This window comes from Sinohyriopsis cumingii, chromosome 4 (assembly GCF_028554795.1).
Source record: "Sinohyriopsis cumingii isolate HCF-2022 chromosome 4, ASM2855479v2, whole genome shotgun sequence".
Classification (NCBI taxonomy): Eukaryota; Metazoa; Mollusca; class Bivalvia; order Unionida; family Unionidae; genus Sinohyriopsis; species Sinohyriopsis cumingii.
Window position 1 is genome coordinate 133,598,407 of NC_142964.1, and position 23,434 is coordinate 133,621,840.

The window sequence follows — 23,434 nt, forward strand, 5'->3', positions numbered from 1 at the left end:
AAAACAGGCAAGGGATGAAAATAACTTTTTGAATTCAGATGCAAACAGAAATCTAATTTTATTCTCAGATTCAATAACAACTGGTTGATTCCTGATGATATACTGCATGGAAGCAGATATAAAACATGTAGATGTTGCATGCATGACAACCATGGACAGTTTCACAAGTTATTTTACTTTGAAATCAAGACCACTCCAGTGGCCTAGTGGTCAGACCAATGCGGATTTCACTTTGTGTACTGGTACAATAGAGTCCATCACAGGATATAATGACCAATATGGATTTCTATTTTGTATCTATTCATGTATGGTTAGACAAGGTTAAAGTGTTTTTTTAACTGGTATTACATTTTATAAATAATTTTTACAAAAAATATTTTTCATTAATTTGTCTTTGTTAGAAGTGGAGTTTCGTTATAAGTATTGACCATTTTTTTTTTATATGTTTATTGAAGTATGAACCAAAACAGTGCCTTGAAAAGTTAAGTATGATCATACAGTTTGCATGGCGCTTTTAAGTTCATACTTTTATTTCTATTTTTATTATTAATGCAGAAATCTTGTAAGTCATCAATACTGACAAAATAATTATGTGGACTCATTGTTTTGGTGGAATAGCACATATAGAATTAATTTACATTAATATTGATGAGTACAGATTCATTACCCATTCATGCAGACAACATATTATAATATACTATATGCTGTCTTATTTCAGGGGTTTTCTGTGATCACAGTGAGCCAGAATGACTTGTCCAATGGAATCATTGGTTTCTCTGAGGACTCAAAGTTTGTGGTGGTAAATGAGGACCTAGCACCAACCTTTACACTGAAACTGGCCAGACTAGAGGCTATTTTTGGGGAAGTTGAGGTGAGCTTGTTATTAACTTATACAAAGTCATTATTTTTAGCCTACCTGATATGTTAGGCCCAACCATTTTATGGTATATCATTGGGTCCATTATTGATCATTTGTCATCAATTGTCCATTGTCCAACCAGGCAGCATCCTGGCTTGAAGATCCTTCAAGTTTGTACAAATAATGCTGATCTACCATCATCAAATATGGCTGCAGTTACTAAAAATAGTTGATCTTTAAATGACCTCTCTCAAAAGCTTCCTTACAAAATTGGACCAAATTTGACAGGAAGCATCCTAGTTTATTGGGATTTCAATTTTATATAAATCATGTCAATCAAGAATCAAATATGATCACATTACTAAAAAATAGAAAACCCATTAAATTAATTCTTCAAAATTTTGAGCTGAATTGGACCAAATTTGACAGAGGGCTTTCAATTTAATACAAATGATACTAATGCAGTCTCAAATATGGCTGCCATTGTTAAAAACAGAAAATATTTTAACAACCTCTTCACTGAAACTGTTTGACATTCAGATCTGTCTTTTATGGGGTGTTTTACAATGTCAGTAGCATGTTTCTGCTGTTAGTGTTTGAAGTAAATGAAACGTGTTGTAAGGATTGCCTGCTTCATTAGTGATGATCATTGATCATCATTGACCTTGACCCATGGCATGCATTAAATGACCTTGGATATATCTCACATATCTATATTTTATGTACTTCAGGTGTCATGGTTGGCAAAATTGAATGAAACGAGTACAGAGACACAGGATGTGGTACTGGCTAACCAACTAGAGCACACAGCAGGATCTGCAATTTGCCCAGCGCAACAAGTTTACTGTTTTTTTAATGTTACACTCAAGAATGATAATGTGAGTTGTAGTACAGACTGGTTAATATTACAGCATACTATTCCAGTAGACTGGTTAATATTACAGCATACTATTCCAGTAGACTGGTTAATATTACAGCATACTATTCCAGTAGACTGGGGGGGGGGGGGGCCCGAGTGGCAGAGTGGTCTAAAGTGTTCTCTGTTACGGATCACTGACATCTCACCACTGTCTGCATGGGTTCGAGTCTCCGATTCAGCCAATGTGGGTATGTGAGAAAGCTTGCCAGTAGCTTCTCATGGGTCGGTGGTTCTTTCCGGGGTTTTCCCTGTTTCTTCCTCCACCATTAATACTGGCCGCCAGGTATAGCCTATTGTGTGCTGAAAAATGGCGTTAAACCCTACAGCAACAACAATAACAACAACAACCAATAGACTGGTTATTACAGTATACTATTCCAATAGACTGGTTGATATTACAGCATCCTATTCCAATAGACTGGTTGATATTACAGCACAATATTCCATTAGACTGGTTGATATTACAGCACAATATTCCAATAGACTGGTTGATATTACAGCACAATATTCCATTAGACTGGTTGCTATTACAGCGTACTATTCCAATAGACTGGTTGCTATTACAGCATACTATTCCAATAGACTGGTTGATGTAACAGCATAATATTCCAATAGACTGGTTAATATTACAGCATACTATTCCAATAGACTGGTTGATATTACAGCTTACTATTCAAATAGACTGGTTGACATTTCATCTGCCTGTTGGTTGACATTACATCATACTGTTCCACTGCTACATCTGCCTGTTGGCTGACATTACAGCATACTGTTCCAATAGACTGGTTGATATTACATCTGCCTGTTGGTTGACATTACAATATACTGTTCCAATAGACTGATTGATATTACATCTGCCTGTTGGTTGACGTTACAACATACTGTTCCAATAGACTGATTGATATTACATCTGCCTGTTGGTTGACATTACATCATACTGTTCCACTACTACAGCTGCCTGTTGGTTGACATTACAGCATACTGTTCCAATAGACTGGTTGATATTACATCTGCCTGTTGGTTGACATTACATCTGCCTGTTGGTTGACATTACATCATACTGTTCCACTGTGCTACATCTACCTATTGACTGACATTACAGCATACTGCTCCAATAGACTGGTTGATATTACATCTGCATGTTGGTTGACATTACATCATACTATTCCACTGTACTACGTCTGCCTGTTAGTTGACATAACAGCATACTGTTCCAATAGACTGGTTGATATTACATCTGCCTGTTGGTTGACATTACATCATACTGTTCCACTGTACTACATCTGCCTGTTGACTGACATTACATCATGCTATTCCACTGTACTACGTCTGCCTGTTAGTTGACATAACAGCATACTGTTCCAATAGACTGGTTGATATTACATCTGCCTGTTAGTTGACATTACATCATACTGTTCCACTGTACTACATCTGCCTGACATTACAGCATACTATTCCACTGTAATAAATCAACATGTTGCATGATATTACAGCAGACTATTATGTTGTTTTAGCATACTATTCCATTCAACTCATTTGCCGGTTGGTTGATGTTTTGGCATACTATTCCAATAGACTACATCTGTCTGTTGGCTGATATTTTAGCAAACTAATCCATTAGACTACATCTGGCTGCTGATATTTTAGCATACTTGTCCCTTAGTTTACATTTGTCTGATGGCTGATATTTTTACATACAGATTACATATGGCTGTTGATGTATTGACATGCTCTTCCATTAGACTACATCTGGTTGCTGATATTTTAGCATACAATCCAACTGGACTACATCTGGGTGTTGATGTTTTAGTGTACTGTTCCATTAGACTACATCGTCCTGTTGATCTTTTAGCATACTGTTCCAAAAGACTAGATCTGCCTGTTGATCTTTTGGCATACTATTACATTTGACCCGATTTACCTGTTGATCTTTTGGCATACTATTACATTTGACTACATCTACCTGTTGATCTTTTGGCATACTATTTCATTTGACCACATCTACCTGTTGATTCAGATAGTGTTATCTTGTCTGCATTAGAAGATAGCATTGATAAATACAATGGCCCTTCATTGTAAAGTCCTTCACTGTAATGCCTTCTGATTTACAACATGGGTATGATTGTGGACCTCATTTATTTAATTTATTCAATTTTGTTACAGATTTGGGGTAATAAAAACCAACTAGAATGGGATTTTGCATCATTAAATATTTTTTGCTGCTAGTAGCTATTATATCACATGCTGCTATTATGTCACTTGCTGCTAGTAATTTTGTCACATACAGCTATTAACTATTATATATTATATGCTGCTAGTAGATTTGATGTCACATGCTGCTACTATTGTGTCACTTTCTGCTAGTATTATTTCTAGTAGTTTTGTTACATGCAGCTAGAAATAAGTATATGTCACATACTATGCTGCTAGTAACTATTATGTCATTTGATGCTAGTAACTGTTACATATCACATTGTGCTAGTTAAACTATTATGTTACATGCTGCTATTGACTAGGGTTACTAACCATAACCATAACCCTATTATATGTCACATTGTACTAGCATTATATGTAACATGGTGCTAGTATTATATGTCACATGGTGCTATTAGCTATTATGTCACAATGTGCTAGTAGCTATTATGTCACAGGGTACTAGTAGCTATTATGTCACATTGTGCTAGTAGCTATTATATCACAGGGTACTAGTAGCTATTATGTCACTTGGTGCTAGTAGCTATTATGTCACTTGGTGATAGTATTATATGTCACATGGTGCTATTAGCTGTTATGTCACTTGGTGCTAGTAGCTATTATGTCACTTGGTGATAGTATTATATGTCACATGGTGCTAGTAGCTATTATATCACATAGTGTTAGTAGCTATTATGTCACATGGTGCTAGTAGCTATTATGTGAAATGCTGTTGGTGGCTAGCTAATGGCATAATCTATTGAACAAGTTTCATTAATTTCATTTTTAATGGACATGAGTTGAGTGTTTGTTAAATCTATTACTTTTAATATGTTTTCTTCAGTTATTGAATTGATTGTTTACTGTGTTATAGTAGAGTCTGACAAACCCTTTCATTGAAATGATGATGCAATGATATTAATTAAGCTGGTTATTAGGATTTAGGTTGGATTAATAGATATGTGTAAAAGTGTGAAAATGCCTTTTGTCAATAACTTAACAAATAAATATATTGTTGATTTGACATGTCATGAACATATGACTCATTAACATGTATGAAAGATCATTTGGCAGCAATTGTAAGATGTGTATTCACTTTAGAATGTACACTGTTTTCATATGAACAGTGTATTTTTATACACAGTCATAAGGTGAATCGTCTCATGATATGATTTTGTTCATCAAACTGTTTTTGATTTTAGACATTATATTTTTTTTAAAGATCTCATGCCATAATCAAATGTTATGGAACGCTTGCACTTGGAGTAAGAAAGAAGCCTCTCAACTTTGTGGTTGAAAGGTTGAAGGTCAAGGTCACTGTAACCCAAATTTAGGAAAGTGCTTTTTGGACAACTACTTTATTTTTAGACCATATATCATCAATAAACTTTGTGGATGGTTGCGCATGGATTAAAAAAGACAGTCATATAGATTTTTGGATTTGATAAGTCAAAGGTCAAGGTTGTAGTTAGCCAAATATGATAACTGTTTTTTTGTGTATTAATTTTAACTGTAAACCACATACCTGGACTCATTTTTTGTGGATATCTTGCTCACTGAAGGAAAAAAAAACTATTGATTTTGGGATTTTAAAGTCAAATTTTAAGGTAACTAGCATAAACAAGGAAAATTGATTTCTTTAAAAGAAACTTTGATCAATCAGCACTACATAATTGCAGCAACCATTGCAGAGAGTTGACTGATATGTTAAAATTATAGGCTACAGATCTTGGCTTACAGAGCTCAGAGGTCAGGGTCACAGTTACACATACAAGGACAACTTATTGCTACATTAGTTTCTTGCCTCAAAATTAACACATGGTTTGCCTTGTGGACAAAGAGGGAACACTGTCGCTTGTAGGGTTACAAAGTCTAGGTCAATAGAACCATTTGTCTAATATTGTCCAGAGCCAGCCATGCCTAACTAGTGCCTTTATATGGGACTATGATATAATGGGTGCCACATTGGATTTTGATTTAACAGCATTTAAAAAGATACAGTGATTTTTTTTTCTTGTCTTAGAAAAAAGTCATTTGACAAACTTATAGCCAATATGGCAAATGTACAAACCGTGCACTTTACAACAGTCATAAGATGTTTTCATACTTTAGATTCCAGAGGAGTCATCTACCTTTCTGATCAAACTGGTGTCAGTCCAGAAGGATGCAAAACTGAACAATCAGAGTTTGTATGTCAATGTGACAGTACTGGCCAGCGACTATATCAGGGGACTGATTGGCTTCACAGACGATTCCAGGTATTTTCATTTTGCACCTTTTTTTGATTTTTTGTTGCAGCATGATTAGCAGTTTGTGGTTATATAGGAGATTGTAATGATTTCCTGCCTGCATTTTGATTTTATTCCTCTAAAGGGCCTTGTCAAACAACTGTGTTAGGCTTTCAGTTAAAGTTTTCAGAACTTCTTGTACATTTATGTACAATTATAAAATAAAACTATAATTATATTTCCTGTTCACATTCATTGTTTTTGCAATCAACATGGGAAATATGCTAAATTTCACATGGTATTACATTTCCTGTTTCTTCTTCCAATACATTACCCAATTATAATATATTAGGAGTGCATCAACTACTTTACAAATCCAGCCCTCTCAAAATTTCTTATATCAACAGATGTGCTAAAAAGTCATCTGCTGGCCTGTGTGAAAGTCAGACAAGAGTGGTTTCCCCTTTAGATAGAAGAATTGGTGGCAAATTCAACCAGTTTGTCATTTATATGCTTCTGCTTGTACTAGAAACCATGCTGTTTCTCAAAGCCTCTAATTTATAAATATTTAAATACTAGAAACCATGCTGTTTCTCAAAGCCTCTAATTTATAAATATTTAAATACTAGAAACCATGCTGTTTCTCACAGCCTCTAATATATAAATATTTCATCAACTTGTGCCTTCTCATCTATTGAACAATTATTTGGAATTTTCTCACCCCCCCCCCCCCCCGGTTAGTAACTGCATCTAAATTGTTTTAATCTATTTCTCACTCTATCATCATTGTATACAAATGTTTCACACCTCACTTCTCTTTGTCATACATTATATATGCCCCCTAGGTGGCCACCAGTATCCCAGATGTACCCACTTGCTACACAATTTTCACCAGTGGATTTGTCATGCACTTATAATGTAAATTATATTTCACTTTTCACTTATTGTAATTTTTAGTCACCTTGGCAATATGAGTTTGCCTTTATTTCAACAATTTATGTAGTAGGCACTTGTGTATTTTGGGGATTTGCTTTTCATAGAGATGTGAATCAATTGAAAAAAAAGTGCAAATGATTCAAGATTGTGGGAACAAATATTGTAGCAAGATAACTGGGTTGGATTTCGGATATACAACAAAACACTTTTAATGGTGATACAAATACAATGTTTAATGATAAATGAATTGAATAAGAAAAGAATTATGATTAATATGTGTGTGTATAAGATCAAAAATATTGGACAAATTAGCATAATCTGCATGAACCTAATAATGCAAAAAATGAAAATAAAAATAAATGACCTTACACAGTACAAGGACAAAGGTGAATGATTCACAGTAATTTCAAACAACAAAAAGAATGATGTGTTTTACTCAAACAGTAAAAATGAATTCACTCAGTTAGTGAAAAATAAATGTGGTAGTACAATAGTTATAACTTATACACAAGAAATTAATAAATAATAAATAAAGGGATTTATACAATTCCATGACAAATATAGGACATGTTTGTACACACAAAAAAACAAAACCCAAGTACATGTATTTACTAAATAAAGGGATTTATACAATTTCGTGACAAATATAAGACATGTCTGTACACAAAAAAAATGAAACCCAAGTACATGTATTTACTAAATAAAGGGATTTATACAATTTCGTGACAAATATAAGACATGTTTGTACACAGAAAACTAAACCCAAGTACATGTATTTACTAAATAAAGGGATTTATGCAATTCCATGACAAATATAAGACATGTTTGTACACACATAAAACCAAACCCGAGTACATGTATTTACTAAATAATGGGATTTATACTCTTTCGTGACAAATATAAGACATGTTTGTACACACATAAAACCAAACCCGAGTACATGTATTTACTAAATAAAGGGATTTATGCTATTCCATGACAAATATAAGACATGTTTGTACACACATAAAACCAAACCCGAGTACATGTATTTACTAAATAAAGGGATTTATGCAATTCCATGACAAATATAAGACATGTTTGACATGCACAAGGAGCTCATCATCACATGTATGTAATGTGAGTGCGTCATGGACCAAAGACATAAGTTCCAGCTTTAGAGAAAGGCAACTAAAGTGCAGTGAAAAATGAGCAAGCATGGTCAGAATCATTGTAGCATGACATTTTAATCCTCCACCCTACTTTGGAATCATTGCTGGGTTTTTTAGGGGATGTTGACATGTCACCTGCACCCACAAGGAAGATCCCCAAAACAGTGCTTATACTAGTGACTGGAATTGTGAGTGTAGACCCAGTTTTACCATGACAAGTGATTCCAGTCAAGTGTTGGAATTGCAAATGATTCAAATGATTCATAATTTGGAACAGGCATTACCATCATAGAGGTCAAGAAACGAGTTTGACATAAATATAAATTAGCATCCCACTGTGTTAAGGTCCTTTTCTATGCCCATGCATGATTTGGAAATATGGCAGCTTTATGTGTGGGATTAACAGTAGACTCTGCCAACCAGACCAGACTGCAAGTCATTTAACACATTGTCCAGCCTGCTGATAACTGATCCACCATCTTACCAAGCCTTGTATGGTTTTAGCAGTCATGCTTCTGTCAATCTCAGACTGATGCATGGGCCATCCATGCCTCTCATCAGTACTGATAGTAATGGTGTCTTACACCCAGCAGACATATGGGTGGATGGACCACCTCTGTTTTACACGATGAGCTGGTGTTACACTGGGAGTCATCTGACCCCATCAAACCGGCCATGGTAGATAATCATTCCATAGCCACACCACACTTGGTTCTGGACATGATGTGACTGCCATTGATTTCAAATCCAAAAGGGAAAATAATCATGCACACTGATGATAAATGATCATCTTCCTGTGGAATGTTGTACCTTTGGATTCAGGAGTGTATAGGTGATGAACAATCCCCACATCAACAATGGGAATGAGAAGGACACGCCTGAACATTCTGATGCAGCCATTGAACAGAGGGAATTTGTTGTTGTGGGGTTTAACGCCATTTTTCAGCACACGATAGGCTATGCATGGCGGCCAGTATTAATGGTGGAGGAAGAACCCAGGAAAACCCCGAGAAGAACCACTGACCCATGAGAAGCTACTGGCAAGCTTTCTCACATACCCACATTGGCCGAATCCTGGACTCGAACCCACGCAGACAGAGGTGAGATGGCAGTGATCCGTAATGGAGAGCGCTTTAGACCACTCGGCCACTCGGGGCCCCAACAGAGGGAATTTATCTTCATGGTAGATGCTATTAGATTTTGCCTCAATCTGAATGCTGTTCACCACCTGTAATCAATCCTAAATACAAGGTCAAGGCCTCTGTGCATTTGACTGTGTGGACTGAGAGACACTCTGGAAACTTCTTTGCCACTACATCATCCCAACCAAGCCGGTGAACCTGATAAAGAACGCTTATAACGGAATGTCCTGCAGAGTCATTCATGCAGGATGCACAAAGACAGCTTTCTAGTGTGGACTAGCATGAGACAAGGTTGCTTGCTGTTGCCATTTCTCTTCCTTCTCGCCATTGACTGGATTATGAAGACATCCACCAATGAGTGGAGAAATGGGATGTAGTGGACATTGTGGAGTCATCTTGAGGACCTGGACTTTGCTGATAACCTAGTGCTCTTGTCCTACAGTAAGCAACAAATGCAGGACACAACCGGTTGGCCTCAACATCCACAAAGACAAGACCAAGATCCTCAAGATCAGTTATGTCAGTAACAACCCAGTCACACTGCAGGGAAGTTCCCTGGAAGAGGCGGAGTCCTTCATGTACCTGGACAGCATTATCAACCTGCAGAGTGGCAATGACACAGACATCAAGGCATGGATCAGAAAGGTGAGAGCAGCTTTCATACACCTCAAGAACATCTGGAACTCAAAAAAAATTTCCTTGATTATCAAGATCAGACTGTTCAACTCCAACATGAAGTCAGTCCTACTGTATGGAGCAGAGACCTCGAGAACCACCAAGTCAACCTAAAGAGAATCCAGACCTTCATCAACAGCTGCCTAAGAAGAATTCTCCAGATCCACTGGCCACACACCATCACCAGCACCAACCTGTGTCAGAGAACCTCCCAGCTTCCAGTAGAAGATGAGATCATGATGAGAAGGTGGGGTTGGATAGGACACACCCTATGTAAGCCGCCAACCAACATTATCAGACAGGCATTGAGAAGGGGCTGACCAAGAAACACCTGGCAATGTGACCTTGAAGTGGACATCACTAAGCTGGGTCACACCTGGAGTCAGGTCGAGGGGATGGCACAGGACAGAAGTCACTGGTGATCTTCTGTGGCCAGCAGGGGTGACAGGCAAAACTGATTCATAATCTTGCACAGTCATAAGAAATAATTTGTGACCCTGGTAATACAGAACCTTTTTGCCAGTGAGTCAGTTGGCCACAACTTTCTCACCCCACTGGTGCAAATCACATTCCAATATATATCATTCAGATGTTCCATGTCTAGACAATAACTTTCCACTGACATTCAGATGTTCCAAGTCTAGACATGAATTTTTCCACCATCAGTATGTCTGCTGTCCTATGTTATAAAGTGGACAGACCAGTGTTTAATCCTACATCAGAGTTAATCAGGAACAACATTTTGACTTTCTATATAATTGACTTTGAATCTCTGCCAGTCTTTCATCTAGCTTAAAAAGCCTAAAGTCAAAATTCCGAGGAGTAAACTAAACTCTATTTGTGCTCAGCTCATGATACCCATAATGTCCTCTGCAGAATGGTAAATTGTGACCTACCACAAAATTGGAAAATAAACTCTCAGTGCCATATTATCCACTTTTCATCCAGTCTCAAACAAGTCCCTCTAAAGCATAGGTGTCTATAAAAGAGGAATTATTGCTTCCATTCGATAGTGTCTGCATATGCCAGGTAATATCATTTTGTGCTCTTAAAATACACTTTGCATCAACAAACAATCCAAACTGTGGACCTCTGATAATTGTCTGCACACACTTAAACTGATTTCCAAGCATTGCTGAACTTGTAATACATGTATTTCCAGTGGTTTAAAAAATGAAGTGTTTCTGCCAGATTTATCTTTTGGTTGGTTTAAACATACCTCTGGCAAAACTATGCTGATTTTTAATTGAAGACTCAATAGTCATCTTGGCCCACCATTGAACCTTTTACTTTCAACTCCTCAAAAAAAAAAAAAATTCTTTCAACTCTTCTAATTACAATAGTAAAGTTGACAGTTTACAGCTTGTAATGTACACATGTCAGCCATTGTTTAACTACTGTTAAATTCTGACTTTTCACTATGCACTGATGGAATAGTTCCAGTTCTCAGTAGACTGGTTCTGGCTGGTTTTATTAATATGTGGATAGAATACATAATAATACTTTCTTGTTTCTTTTTCTCATGTTTTTTTTCTCGTGTTTTTTAAAAACTAATACATGTAATTTAATTTTAGAAGCAAATGATTTCAGCTATAAAATGATATGTGTGGTAGATATCTTTCTAAATAGTATTTGTGTCCTACCACAAGGAGAATCACATGTATGTCAGAAGAAAATGGTTCTTAGAACAAGTGGTGAACAGAATTTCTTGCTCAAGAAGGCCTGCCACTCTGAAATGCCATGACGGAAAGTAGAGTTTTCTCCCATTGGTCCAAGCGGAAGTACATTTGTTCTTTAAAAGCCTTAGAACCTACACATATAGCTCACTTGCTCCACTGGAAGAAGTTAGTTAGGTCCCGTCACTGTCAATGGTTACCATCAACAATTTTGGACACATTTTGACATTATGAAAGGGAGGATATAAGCCAGTCTACTTGAACCTTTCTCTTGTTATAATCAGAATACAATTAGGAAGTGACAGGTGATTATTCAACACTAAATTTTCCTAAACATACAAAATAATTTCAAATTTTTTACAAAACATTTACAAAAAATGTATTTACACATGAAAGATTTGATCACATCAAGTTTTCTTATTTACATAGCTAAACTACAGGCAAATGAATTTAATTCACATATATAAATAAAATAATTTTGAACATTAAATCTTACATTGACAAATACAAAACTTCTTTGCTGTATTTCAAAAAAATGAATTTGCATCAGTTCAATATCCAGGATGATTGTCAGTCATTGTATGGTACTGCAAACCAATCAGAATAAACTTTGAAATTTACATTCAGTAACAGAGAATGATGAAGCATGATGCACATATTCAGACAAATACATAATGCAAGGACTATTTTGATAATATTTTATCTTTGTAAGAATATTTCACTTGCCAGCCAGCTATCTTAAAGTAAAATAGTTAATTATTGAAAGGGAACATTGTGGTGCATCAACTTACTCGAACCATTTATCATTTATATATATATATGGATATATAGATATGTTCATGATCAGTATACTGTTCAGCATTTTGCTAGTCAAAATGACTGCTGTGCTGCAACATAGCCTATTCTAAAGTGATTTGTCTATCATACACTCATTACTGGTAAATGCCACTCAGCATTTTGTCTAGTATCACTCATTACTGGTAAATGCCATTCAGCATTTTGTCTATTATCACTCATTACTGGTAAATGCCACTCAGCATTTTGTCTATCATCACTCATTACCAGTAAATGCCACTCATCATTTTGTCTATCATACACTCATTACCAGTAAATGCCACTCAGCATTTTGTCTGTCATACACTCATTACTGCTAAATGCTATTTGGCATTTTGTCTATCATACACTCATTATTGGTAAATGCCACTCAGCATTTTGTCTATCATACACTCATTACCGGCAAATGCCACTCAACATTTTGTCTATCATATACTCATTACCAGTAAATGCCACTCAACATTTTATCTATCATATACTCATTGCTGGTAAGTGCTATTCAGCATTTTATCTGTCATACACTCATTGCCAATAAATACTATTCAACATTTTGTCTATCATACACTCAGTACCGATAAATGCCACTCAGCATTTTGTCTATCATACTCTCGATACTGGTAAATGCTATTCAGCATTTTGCCTAGCATACACTCAGTACTGGTAAATGCTATTCAGCATTTTGTCTGTCATACACTCAATACTGGTAAATGCCACTCAGCATTTTATCTGTCATACACTCAATACTGGTAAATGCTATTCAGCATTTTTTCCTAGCCTACCTTTATGCAAGAATTGTGTTCACTATGCAGTAAATCTCAGAAGTGTAATAAAATATTTACAGTGCAGTTTTGATAATGAATTAGTCTCAGACTATTAAAGTGATGATGTCGGAAAATATTTGGAAAATCAATACACTATGGGTCTTAAAAATTCAATAATATAGTTCATTAACATTATCAAAATTACACAAACAAAAATTCCAAGTTTACTTTCATCATTTTGTATAGCTAGTGACAATGAATATTTTTGAGTAAATGAGAATGCGAAATTATTGCTTACCTGGGTAAAATGAAATATTTGTATGTGTGATTTGGAATTTTAATGTAGCTTTAACAATTTTTCAGTCAAATCGCTATGATGTCTGCAGCGTGGCAGTTTATAGTGACATCTAGCACTGGGGCATCATGCCACAGACATGTAGCATGATGTCCCACCCATTCACATTATCCTGACACCAGGTTGACAAGTTCTACAGTTCTAACACTAACCTCTTAATGCTGAGTGCCAAGCGAGGCAGCTGTTAGTACCATTTTTATAAGTCTTTCATAGGACTTGCCCGGGGTTCGAACCCATGACATCCCACATCCTAGATGGATACTATAGCCACTTAGGCTATTAGAGGAGTAAAATGAAATTAAAAGTGCTATTCACTGGTGCCGACCGTAGGAACTGCCATTCAGAAGCGGAAATATTTAACAAGCTGTTATTCAGCAGCTCGGTCAGTTATTTAGAATTACAAACAGTTTGGCTACATAAAGCAAGGATACATTTTTAAATCATTAATTTTATTTGCTCTTCAATCAATAAAAATTTTTCTAATTTCTTAATAAAATTGAGGAAGAGAAATAAAAAAATATATAGAAGAATAAATTAAAAAGTAAGAACAAGTGCCTTGAATTCAAAATAATTAATAAATTGGCCTAAGTTCAGTCTAGAGGTTACCATTTTTAATAAAACGGTGTGATTCTTACATTTAAAGGCTTCTGAGTTTGTACTTAAAGGTTTCGAACCAAAATAATTCCTACAATATTTTATAAAATAGTTGCCATCCAATAATGTAGAACAATTCATTCCTCAGCTACTTTTACCAAAATAATTCCTATGATATTTTACAAAATAGTTACCATATCATAATGTGGAACAATTAATTCCTAAGCTACCTCTACCAAACTAATTCCATTGATATTTTATGAAATTGTTACCATCTCATAATGTGGAATAATTCATTCTTCATCTACTTCTGCCATTTGATATGGTAGTCATTTAAGAATACCCAAATGGGAAATCTCAGTTTGAGACCATGTTTGTAAACAAAATAACAGCTGACACCATACTGACCAACATTCAGTCTTCCAATGCATGAGGTCCTATTTACACAAGAAAGACACATAATTATCTTTATTTCACATAATAAAATTTGTTGAAACATAAAATTCATTATTCTTAGACTTTAATATTCAGTGAAATAAAAGAGGAAATTATAAAATTATTTTGTCTACACTCAGAGCATGCAGGCTCAAACTTCTCATGTCACATGACCTATGTCACACATAATGAGAACTCAGTTTGAAAAGGGTTTACTGGTCTATAAATTCTTTAAAGGTTTGTCTCCTAATTATCTTAAAAGTAACTTTAAATTTTGATGAAAATGTACATAGGTATGAACTAAGATCCATCTCAAACAACAATTTTAATTATCTAATCCATATTCAGAGTTTTATAAAGAAGAGCATTGTTTTTTCTGGAGCCAAACTATGGAATTCCATACCACCAACATAAAGTCAGCCTTTCAGAACACTTCTTAGTCAGCATCTGCAAAAACAATCTTTTGTATGTTTTTGTTTAATTCAGTACTACTACTTTTTACAACATTGTTATCATGTACTCGCCTATATTGTTTTACACATGTTTGCTACTACTATCTGTATGAATCCTGTATGTACTCATCCTGTAGCAGTAGATCAATTATATAGTTTTTAACAGCATTTGTTGTCTAAAGACACCTCATTTTGTATAAATTTTGCATTATATATATATATATATATATATATATATATATATATATATATATATATATATATATATATATATATATATATATATATATATATATATATATATATATATATATATATATATATATATATATATATATATATATATAATTGTAGAAGGCCTCATGGAAGATTGGTCAGTTGGCAAAATGAGCTTCTTTAAATGAAATTATTATTATATTATTATTGTTATTATTATTATTATTATTATTATTATTATTATTATTATTATTGTTATGCTGATTGACCAATTAATTAAGAGAGTAGATTGCACTTACAGACCAAGCATGTTTAACATTGTTTATCTATAGGAGTTCAGTCGATTTACTCTCACTATTATCAATAATTTCATATGTTTGTGACAGAGAATATATGTTTGTAAATATATATTATGTTGGATTAAATCCGTATAAAAAATTGTATTGTCTCTATCTATATTCACCATCTGTTAGCTAGTGAAGTGTACCAAGTATTTTAACATGGCACAAAGGACAATAATAATAACAATAATGAGGACTTTGTACAGCGCCTAATTTTTAGAAGTTCTAAGCGCTTTACAACATTAGACAACACCTGTAAGATAAAAAACATATAATGATATGATTACAAAAAGAAACACCATGAAATTAGAAAACATAAAAAAACATGCTGAGAATATTTAAGGTAGGAAACATTATTAGGTTTTTAAGTTTATTCTTGCAGTCGAAATAAGTGAGTTTTGAGAGCACTCTTAATGGGATCACTGAATCTTTGTATCTAAGTTCAGTGGGCAATTCATTCCACGTTGCTGGGCCCTGGTATGCAAAAGAATGCTGTCCATATGATTGTTTTCATAGTGGGAATAATGAGTATACGATTGTCAGAAGAGGAGTGGAAGTATCTTGCTGGTGTGTATACATGGGTGAGGTCAGATAGGTATGTTGGACTAGAGTCCGACAGTGAAACGTAGCACAGAGAACACATTTTGTGTTTGATTCTGGATCGAATGGATAGCCAGTGTAAGGTACAGAGCAGTGGGGAGGTGTGCCCTGATCGTGGTACTCTAAGTTTGATCTGAGCAGCTGTGTTTTGAACTTTTGAAGTTTCTGGAGCAGATATTGAGATGAACCAGACAGAATTGAGTTACAATAGTCCAGTCTTGAAAGTGCTAATGAACACACAAGTGTTTTAGTGGCATCAACTGAAAGATATTTGCAAATTGAGCTAATGCATCTCACACACACGCTGTTTATATATTACCATACACTGTTAATACACCTAAGGCAAATATATCATACCATTGAACCTGTACAGTAAATATCACTTAACCCAATTTCACAACTACAAATCTTGAGTGAAGATTTGATGCGAAGAAATGTGGTTTCTTTAAACTATGATACCATACCTTAAAATATAAATTCAGTTTCACAACACATGCTCATCTGTTCAGTAATTGAGGAAAGTTACGGTACTAGTTCCCTTTTCTGTTGAGAAAATTACACCTTGGCAAGCAGATGAAATTTTGACTTACTGAAGCAAGTTTAAGAAGACTGGATTTACAAGATAGCAGTTCTATTCCTTATGTAATTTGATAATGTAAATATTATTAACGAAACATATTTTACTGTAAGTATTGGTTGATTTTTTGGTCTATCCATGTACTTTCTAAAATAATAAAATGTAAGGGACTTGCTGATCCATCCCACCTTTGCATGTTGGGGCCCCGAGTGGCCAAGTGGTCTAAAGTGCTCTCCGTTACAGATCACTGCCATCTCACCTTTGTCTGTGTGGGTTCGAATCTAGGATTTGGACAATGTGGGTATGTGTGAAAGCTTGCCAGTAGCTTCTCTTTTTGCGTGGCAGTTCCTCTTGGTGTTTTCCCTGGTTCTTCCTCCGCCATTAATACTGGCCACCATGCATCGTGGTATCATGTGTTGAAAAATGGCATTAAACCCCACAACAACAACAACCTTTGCATGTTTAAGTGCATGTATATGATATCATTGCGTTATTGTTTAAAGCGATTTTTATGTGTTTAAAATTGTTAAATTATGACATTTGTATTTAGCAAGAACACAACTGATGATGTCGGGATGAATTGTACAAAAAAGAATTCATTGTTTTCAGCAGGACTAAAGACCTTATAGCAACGAGGTAATCCAATGAAAGATTCAAAATTTTAACAAATACTTTTAGAATTTAACCAATGTTCTGAGCCACAACTCTGCTGCAAAATCAGTTTGCATATGTGAGTATAACATTGCAATCTCTGTGGTATATAAAGTTTTATAATTGTGTTTGTGTCATCATCAGGGTTGTGATATTTGGTAATAGAGACACCAGTGTGCGGTTAAAGGTCAACCGGCTTCAGGGTCAGGATTACAAGGTAGAAGTCAACTTTCAGACCCTACAAATGATCAACCAGGACACAGTCTTTGGAGTCAATGTGTACCCAGCTCTTGAAGGGGAGGATTACAGTGGGCAGACTGGTACACTGGTTTTTCTACCAGGCAGACAAGTATGTGGTTTTAATAAACACAAATTCTGTACGTCTTTATGTATAAATACTTGAATAATTACCTCATTTATAATAGGACAGCATTTTTCACTGACTAAAGAAGATTTAATTTAACCCCTTCTTTATGCAGAAACAAAATAGGAGCTAAATGATGTAAAATGAGCTGTGATATAGTCATCATTTTGTGTCATGGAGACATGTAATGATAATTTGGTTGTCATGGAGATGAGTAGTTTGTTTGTCACAGAGATGAGTAGTTTGGTTGTCAGAACTTCTTTTCACTTGTTATGATGTTGAACTTTATGACATAATCAAGAAATGGAGAATTTATTTTTGGAAACTATTAAATATAATATAAAAATTCGAACATTATATGCCTGATCATGATATAGTCTTCTGAGAGTTAAACATTTCATTTATTTATGTATATATGTATTAAATCCATTTTCTGCTAGTGTAAACAAAAAGAAAATGTTATTTCCATCTCTTTTTTCAGGATTTGCAGTATATAGACATCAACCTGACTCCCCTTCAGGCCTCTTCAAATCCCTACCCCAAACAGTTCTATGTATTACTGAAAAACCCAACCAATGGGGCTAGGTAGGTAAATTAAATCTGTGGTGTCAGCTCATGTTGTGCTTATAACCCTTTACTTTGTAGTATCTCTTGCTGTCTAGGCTATCTCTATCTACATGCCAAACTGACTGAATGCAGTGTGCTATAATAGAACCAATGTTACATAGATGATTCCGTGCAAAATGACCTGCCTGCAAAATTTAGAGCAGTGTAGTATGTCAAGTCTGAACCATACTTTTAACCAGTTTACTTGTTTTGTAGTATCATATTTGCTATATGAAAAAGTAAAATATCATCTTTAATTATTGCTGTAAAATTATTTTTTAATAAAGAATTTTTTATTTCTCTAACATTTTTGAGAGAATTTATTCACCATCATGTATCAGAGATCATTTGAACATCCACAGCTTTTTGTAAACTCCAAAACTACAAGTTCATTTTATATATTACTAAATCATCTAAACTCAACACATCATCAAAGTCATTATCATCTATATCACTAAATCATCTAAACTAAATACATCATCAAAGTCAGGGGCCCCGAGTGGCTGAGTGGTCTAAAGCGCTCTTCGTTATGGATCACTGCCATCTCACCTCTGTCTGCGGCGGTTCGAGTCTAGGATTCAGCCAATGTGGGTATGTGAGAAAGCTTGCCAGTAGCTTCTCGTGGGTCGGTGGTTCTTTCCGGGGTTTTCCGGGTTCTTCCTCCACCATTAATACTGGCCACCATGTATAGCCTATCGTGTGCTGAAAAATGGCGTTAAACCCTACAACAACAACAACAACAATCATCAAAGTCATTATCATCTATATCACTAAATTATCTAAACTAAATACATCATCAAAGTCATTATACTCTATATCACTAAATCATATAAACTAAATACATCATCAAAGTCATTATCATCTGTATCACTAAATCATCTAAACTCAACACATCATCAAAGTCATTATGGTCTGTTTCACTAAATCATCTAAACTAAAGACATCATCAAAGTCATTACGGTCTGTTTCACTAAATCATCTAAACTAAATACATCATCAAAGTCATTACGGTCTGTATCACTAAATCATCTAAACTAAATACATCATCAAAGTCATTATAATCTATATCAGTATCTGCTGAGCCTTATCTGACCTTACTGAAGCCTTGAATAACCATAATTCTAAACTCTAGAACATGCTGAATGAAATGTGCAAGTTTTTTTTTGGATAATGGTAAATCCAACCGGGTTACTATTTATAAATAGATTACAATGATGTTTTTAAATAGTAGCCATGTGATATGGTATCAGGGTCATTTTCCTCGATGTCTTCAGTTTCTTTTAGGCGACAATACAAAAACCAGCTCAAAATGGCCAATGTTTACTATAGGCTCCAAAACATGCTTCTCTGAAAATGGTGACAGGCATCAAAATATTGCTTGTATGCAAAAAGAGATTGACATGTCAAAACATAATTCCATTGAGATTCAGTAGAGGCATCTAAAAGCACTGAAGCAAGGTAAAGGGTCAATCATTGACCTCTTTGAGATTCAGTAGAGGCATCTAAAAGCACTGAAGCAAGGTAAAGGGTCAGTCATTGACTTCTTTGACATGCATCTTAGACAGAATGCAGAAGAATGCATGATAGATATTCCAAGACTAGAGTAAACAAGAGACAGACTACAGATTATGCAAAGGCAGATCTGGGTTGATGCAGTTTTGCAGTTCAACCCAACTTATAAGCATGTATATACAGTATTGAAATGCGAGTCCAAGGCTCGGCAAGCGTGGGTACGTGGGAAAGCCTGCCAGTAGCTTCTCGTGGGTCGGTGGTTCTTCCCTGGGTTTTCCAGGGTTTTTCCTCCACCAGTTATACTGGCCGCCATGTATAGCCTATCTTGTGCTGAAAAATGGCGTTAAACCCTAGAACAGCAGTATTGAAATGATTTTCATATACCAATTTTCAGTTTTCTCTGTAATATGTCTTATGTAAATGTTTTTCATTCTGTTGAAACATTTGTATGCCAACGCAATGGGTAAAAATGTAATGCTTGCTATGGCTGAGAAAGTCAGTAAATAAGTAATATCTTGCCTTCATGTTCATTGCCATATATACTAACCTTTAAGTCAAGTCAAACTGCAAACAACATAAATCCAGATCTGCCATAGCATAATGCACCTGTAGATCAGGGTTTATGTTGTGTGTTCTGTTGATTACTCCTTACAAACTGCTCAGACCAAGATTTACCAGTGCATTATGCAACAGCAGATCTGGGTCTGGGCAGTTTGCAGTTATACTCATCTTATAAGCAAGTATATACAGTACTTTCCATGGACAGTCCATACATACATGTAACTTGCCTTGGCTCAGGATGACTGTTTGGAAATAAGAGATTAATTTCCTTCTCCATTTTTCCAGTCTAAATCAGTCCAGCCTGCAAGCTGTGGTGAGAATTGTCCAACAAGAAGACAAGGAGATGTGGAACATTATAAAACAACAGGAAAATGGCAATCAGACAGACCAACAAGACCAAGAGTAAGTCTGCTAGGCAGGGGATGGTCAGCTTACTTATTCAAAATTTGAATGACCAATATCAACTATAAGTAGTCATGGTTACTCAGAACTCTAAGTGGTTTAATACTAATGATGCATGGATAAATCATAATCTCTGATGATAGTATGTATACATAATGATTGATACATAATGATTGATACATAATGATTAATATTTATATACACCGCTCCCTCGATAACTCGCACCCGGATAACTCGCGATCCCGCTTATAACGCGGTGTCCGTCTTGGCTCCCGATTTTTTCCAGACAAAATGTATTTAAAATATCTTTAAAATATGCTGAACATGAAAAAAATTACGATAAGAATTGATAAATTAAACCTTGATACATTGCTCGTTTTATCATCGAAAATGGTGATTAACGCCCGTAAAAATATAATCCATAGAGAAGAATTAATTTCAGAGATCTCGAAAACGCTTAATTACATGTATTTGGACGCCAATTTTTGATCTGGGACGCAGAAAATCACTGAGGCTGGAGTCCTCCATACGCATGTAATAGGTGCGCGGGAAATTTCAAAGATTTGCCGGTCCTGTTTCAGCCACCTACTTTGTGGGAAAATGTGTTGATCAGTTTACTGTGCTGATATTTACAATGACAGAATTCAGTGACTGAAAGACTCTTTGATGTACTGTTGCTATTTCATAAGAGTACATTAAAAAAAAAAAAAAGAACATGATGCAACAGCTAGGTGGCTAGTTCAAAGGCTTTGACTTGGCGGCCGAGTGAGAAAATATACTGATATTTAGTGATTGAATTCAGAGGCAGAAAGACCCAGTTTTAAAATCCTAGCGAGACCTCTGTTTAAAGATATCATATATTATGTAAGTTTTTAGGATAAATAGTTGTCATTATACTGTAAATAAACAGTCTGGTGAAATAGCGATCAATGAAAACTTCTGGTAAATGTTAACAGGTGGCAACAGAGAATGAAATAAACACCAATTAAACGACTTCCTGTGTGAAAGTCACATTCTAATCCTTTAATTCCGTTTCAGTGTAAACATTATAATCACAACATAGTCTGTTCATTGAAAACATGAAAAGAGTCAATCGACCGTCACATCGAAACCCGTGAGTACTTCTGTGAGAACCTAATTACATGTACATGCCGGCTTTGTTTTGATCAACAACTTGGGGAAGTGTTTGTTGCATTAAAAAAAAAATCGATTACAAGAGACCTCGGGTGCTGGATTAAGGGTCTTGGAAGCAAAACAGTAACAGAGACAATGACGACGATAGTGACTTCGAATGTTTCAGTGAAACTGATGTCATTAATGCCGAGGCTGTTTGGGAGAAATTAGTACAGACTCATGGTCCTGAGATGGGCGTTTCTCTTGGTGGAGGAGTGGATTTGTGCTGACAATGATTGCCCTACAGCCGAATACATGTCAGATGAAACTATAATTATTTCTATAGCGAACAAATTTGCAGCAGAAGACGATTCTAACTGGAGTAACACAAGTGTTGAAAGTGATGCAGACACAGATGTTGCACCCCCACCCCTCTGCACAGGAAGCAAATATTTTGATATTGCCATAAGGTGGCTGGAGACCCAAAATGTTGACTACGTAAAGCTCATGCAGTTGAGAAATCAGAGGGATTTTGCTCGGCGGCAGAGAAACCAAGGAGTAACACACACAAAAAAAATTAACTGATTTTTTCAAAAAGTGAATTGATATTTGTCAAGCGTGGCACAAACGGCAAGTATTAACTTGTTCTAATTTACGTTGTTTTAAATTTGTAGACCAATTAAATATGTCAGTACTGATTAACTCTTGTTTTTTTTTGTTTTCCATTTTACTTCTATCGCATTCAAATCTATCTATCTATCTATCTATCGTTCGATCGACACTGTTTCTCGAAAAGAGTCGATCTTTTGTGTATAAAAAACTTTTAATTTGGCTCAAACAATAAAACTAGAATGCATACAATTCAACATAAAACTTAGTGACGTAGTACACAATGTGTGAAGTGGTACACATGTTCAGCGAACGGAAACCACGTGGAATAATGTTTTCGATGATCGTCTCAATATACTGTAATTTATCCTGAAATTTTTAATGTTGTCCTATGAGAAAATAATAAAGTACACCGTTATGAAGAGATATTTATTAACAGTTAATCTCAGAATGATTATAAAGTGAGTATTCAACAGTTTAATCTGCCTACCCCTCCCCCCTTATTTTTCCGTTATGTCGTCAATCACTTTATTGGTTTTGGGCTTATTTTATAGGTCCCTTGATAACTCGCCCCTCGCTTATAGTGCGGTCGATGTTTCTGGACCCCGATGTGCGCGAGTTATCGAGGGAGTGGTGTATTGATGTAGATGGATACTTTCAATTCAAGACAAT

The 23,434-nt window shown here is 35.4% G+C and overlaps 1 protein-coding gene across 1 annotated transcript in view; it reads left to right on the forward strand.

The window, feature by feature from the left end:
* The window catches only part of LOC149802116 (adhesion G protein-coupled receptor V1-like), a 513,020-nt gene that overhangs the window by 430,384 nt on the left and 59,202 nt on the right, over positions 1–23,434 (forward strand). Inside the window, exons 92-97 of the mRNA XM_089956897.1 lie at positions 719–871; positions 1,591–1,737; positions 6,084–6,229; positions 17,740–17,944; positions 18,441–18,544; positions 20,924–21,040. Of these exons, the coding sequence (XP_089813023.1) occupies positions 719–871; positions 1,591–1,737; positions 6,084–6,229; positions 17,740–17,944; positions 18,441–18,544; positions 20,924–21,040 (872 nt within the window). The remainder of the gene's footprint in view (positions 1–718; positions 872–1,590; positions 1,738–6,083; positions 6,230–17,739; positions 17,945–18,440; positions 18,545–20,923; positions 21,041–23,434) is intronic.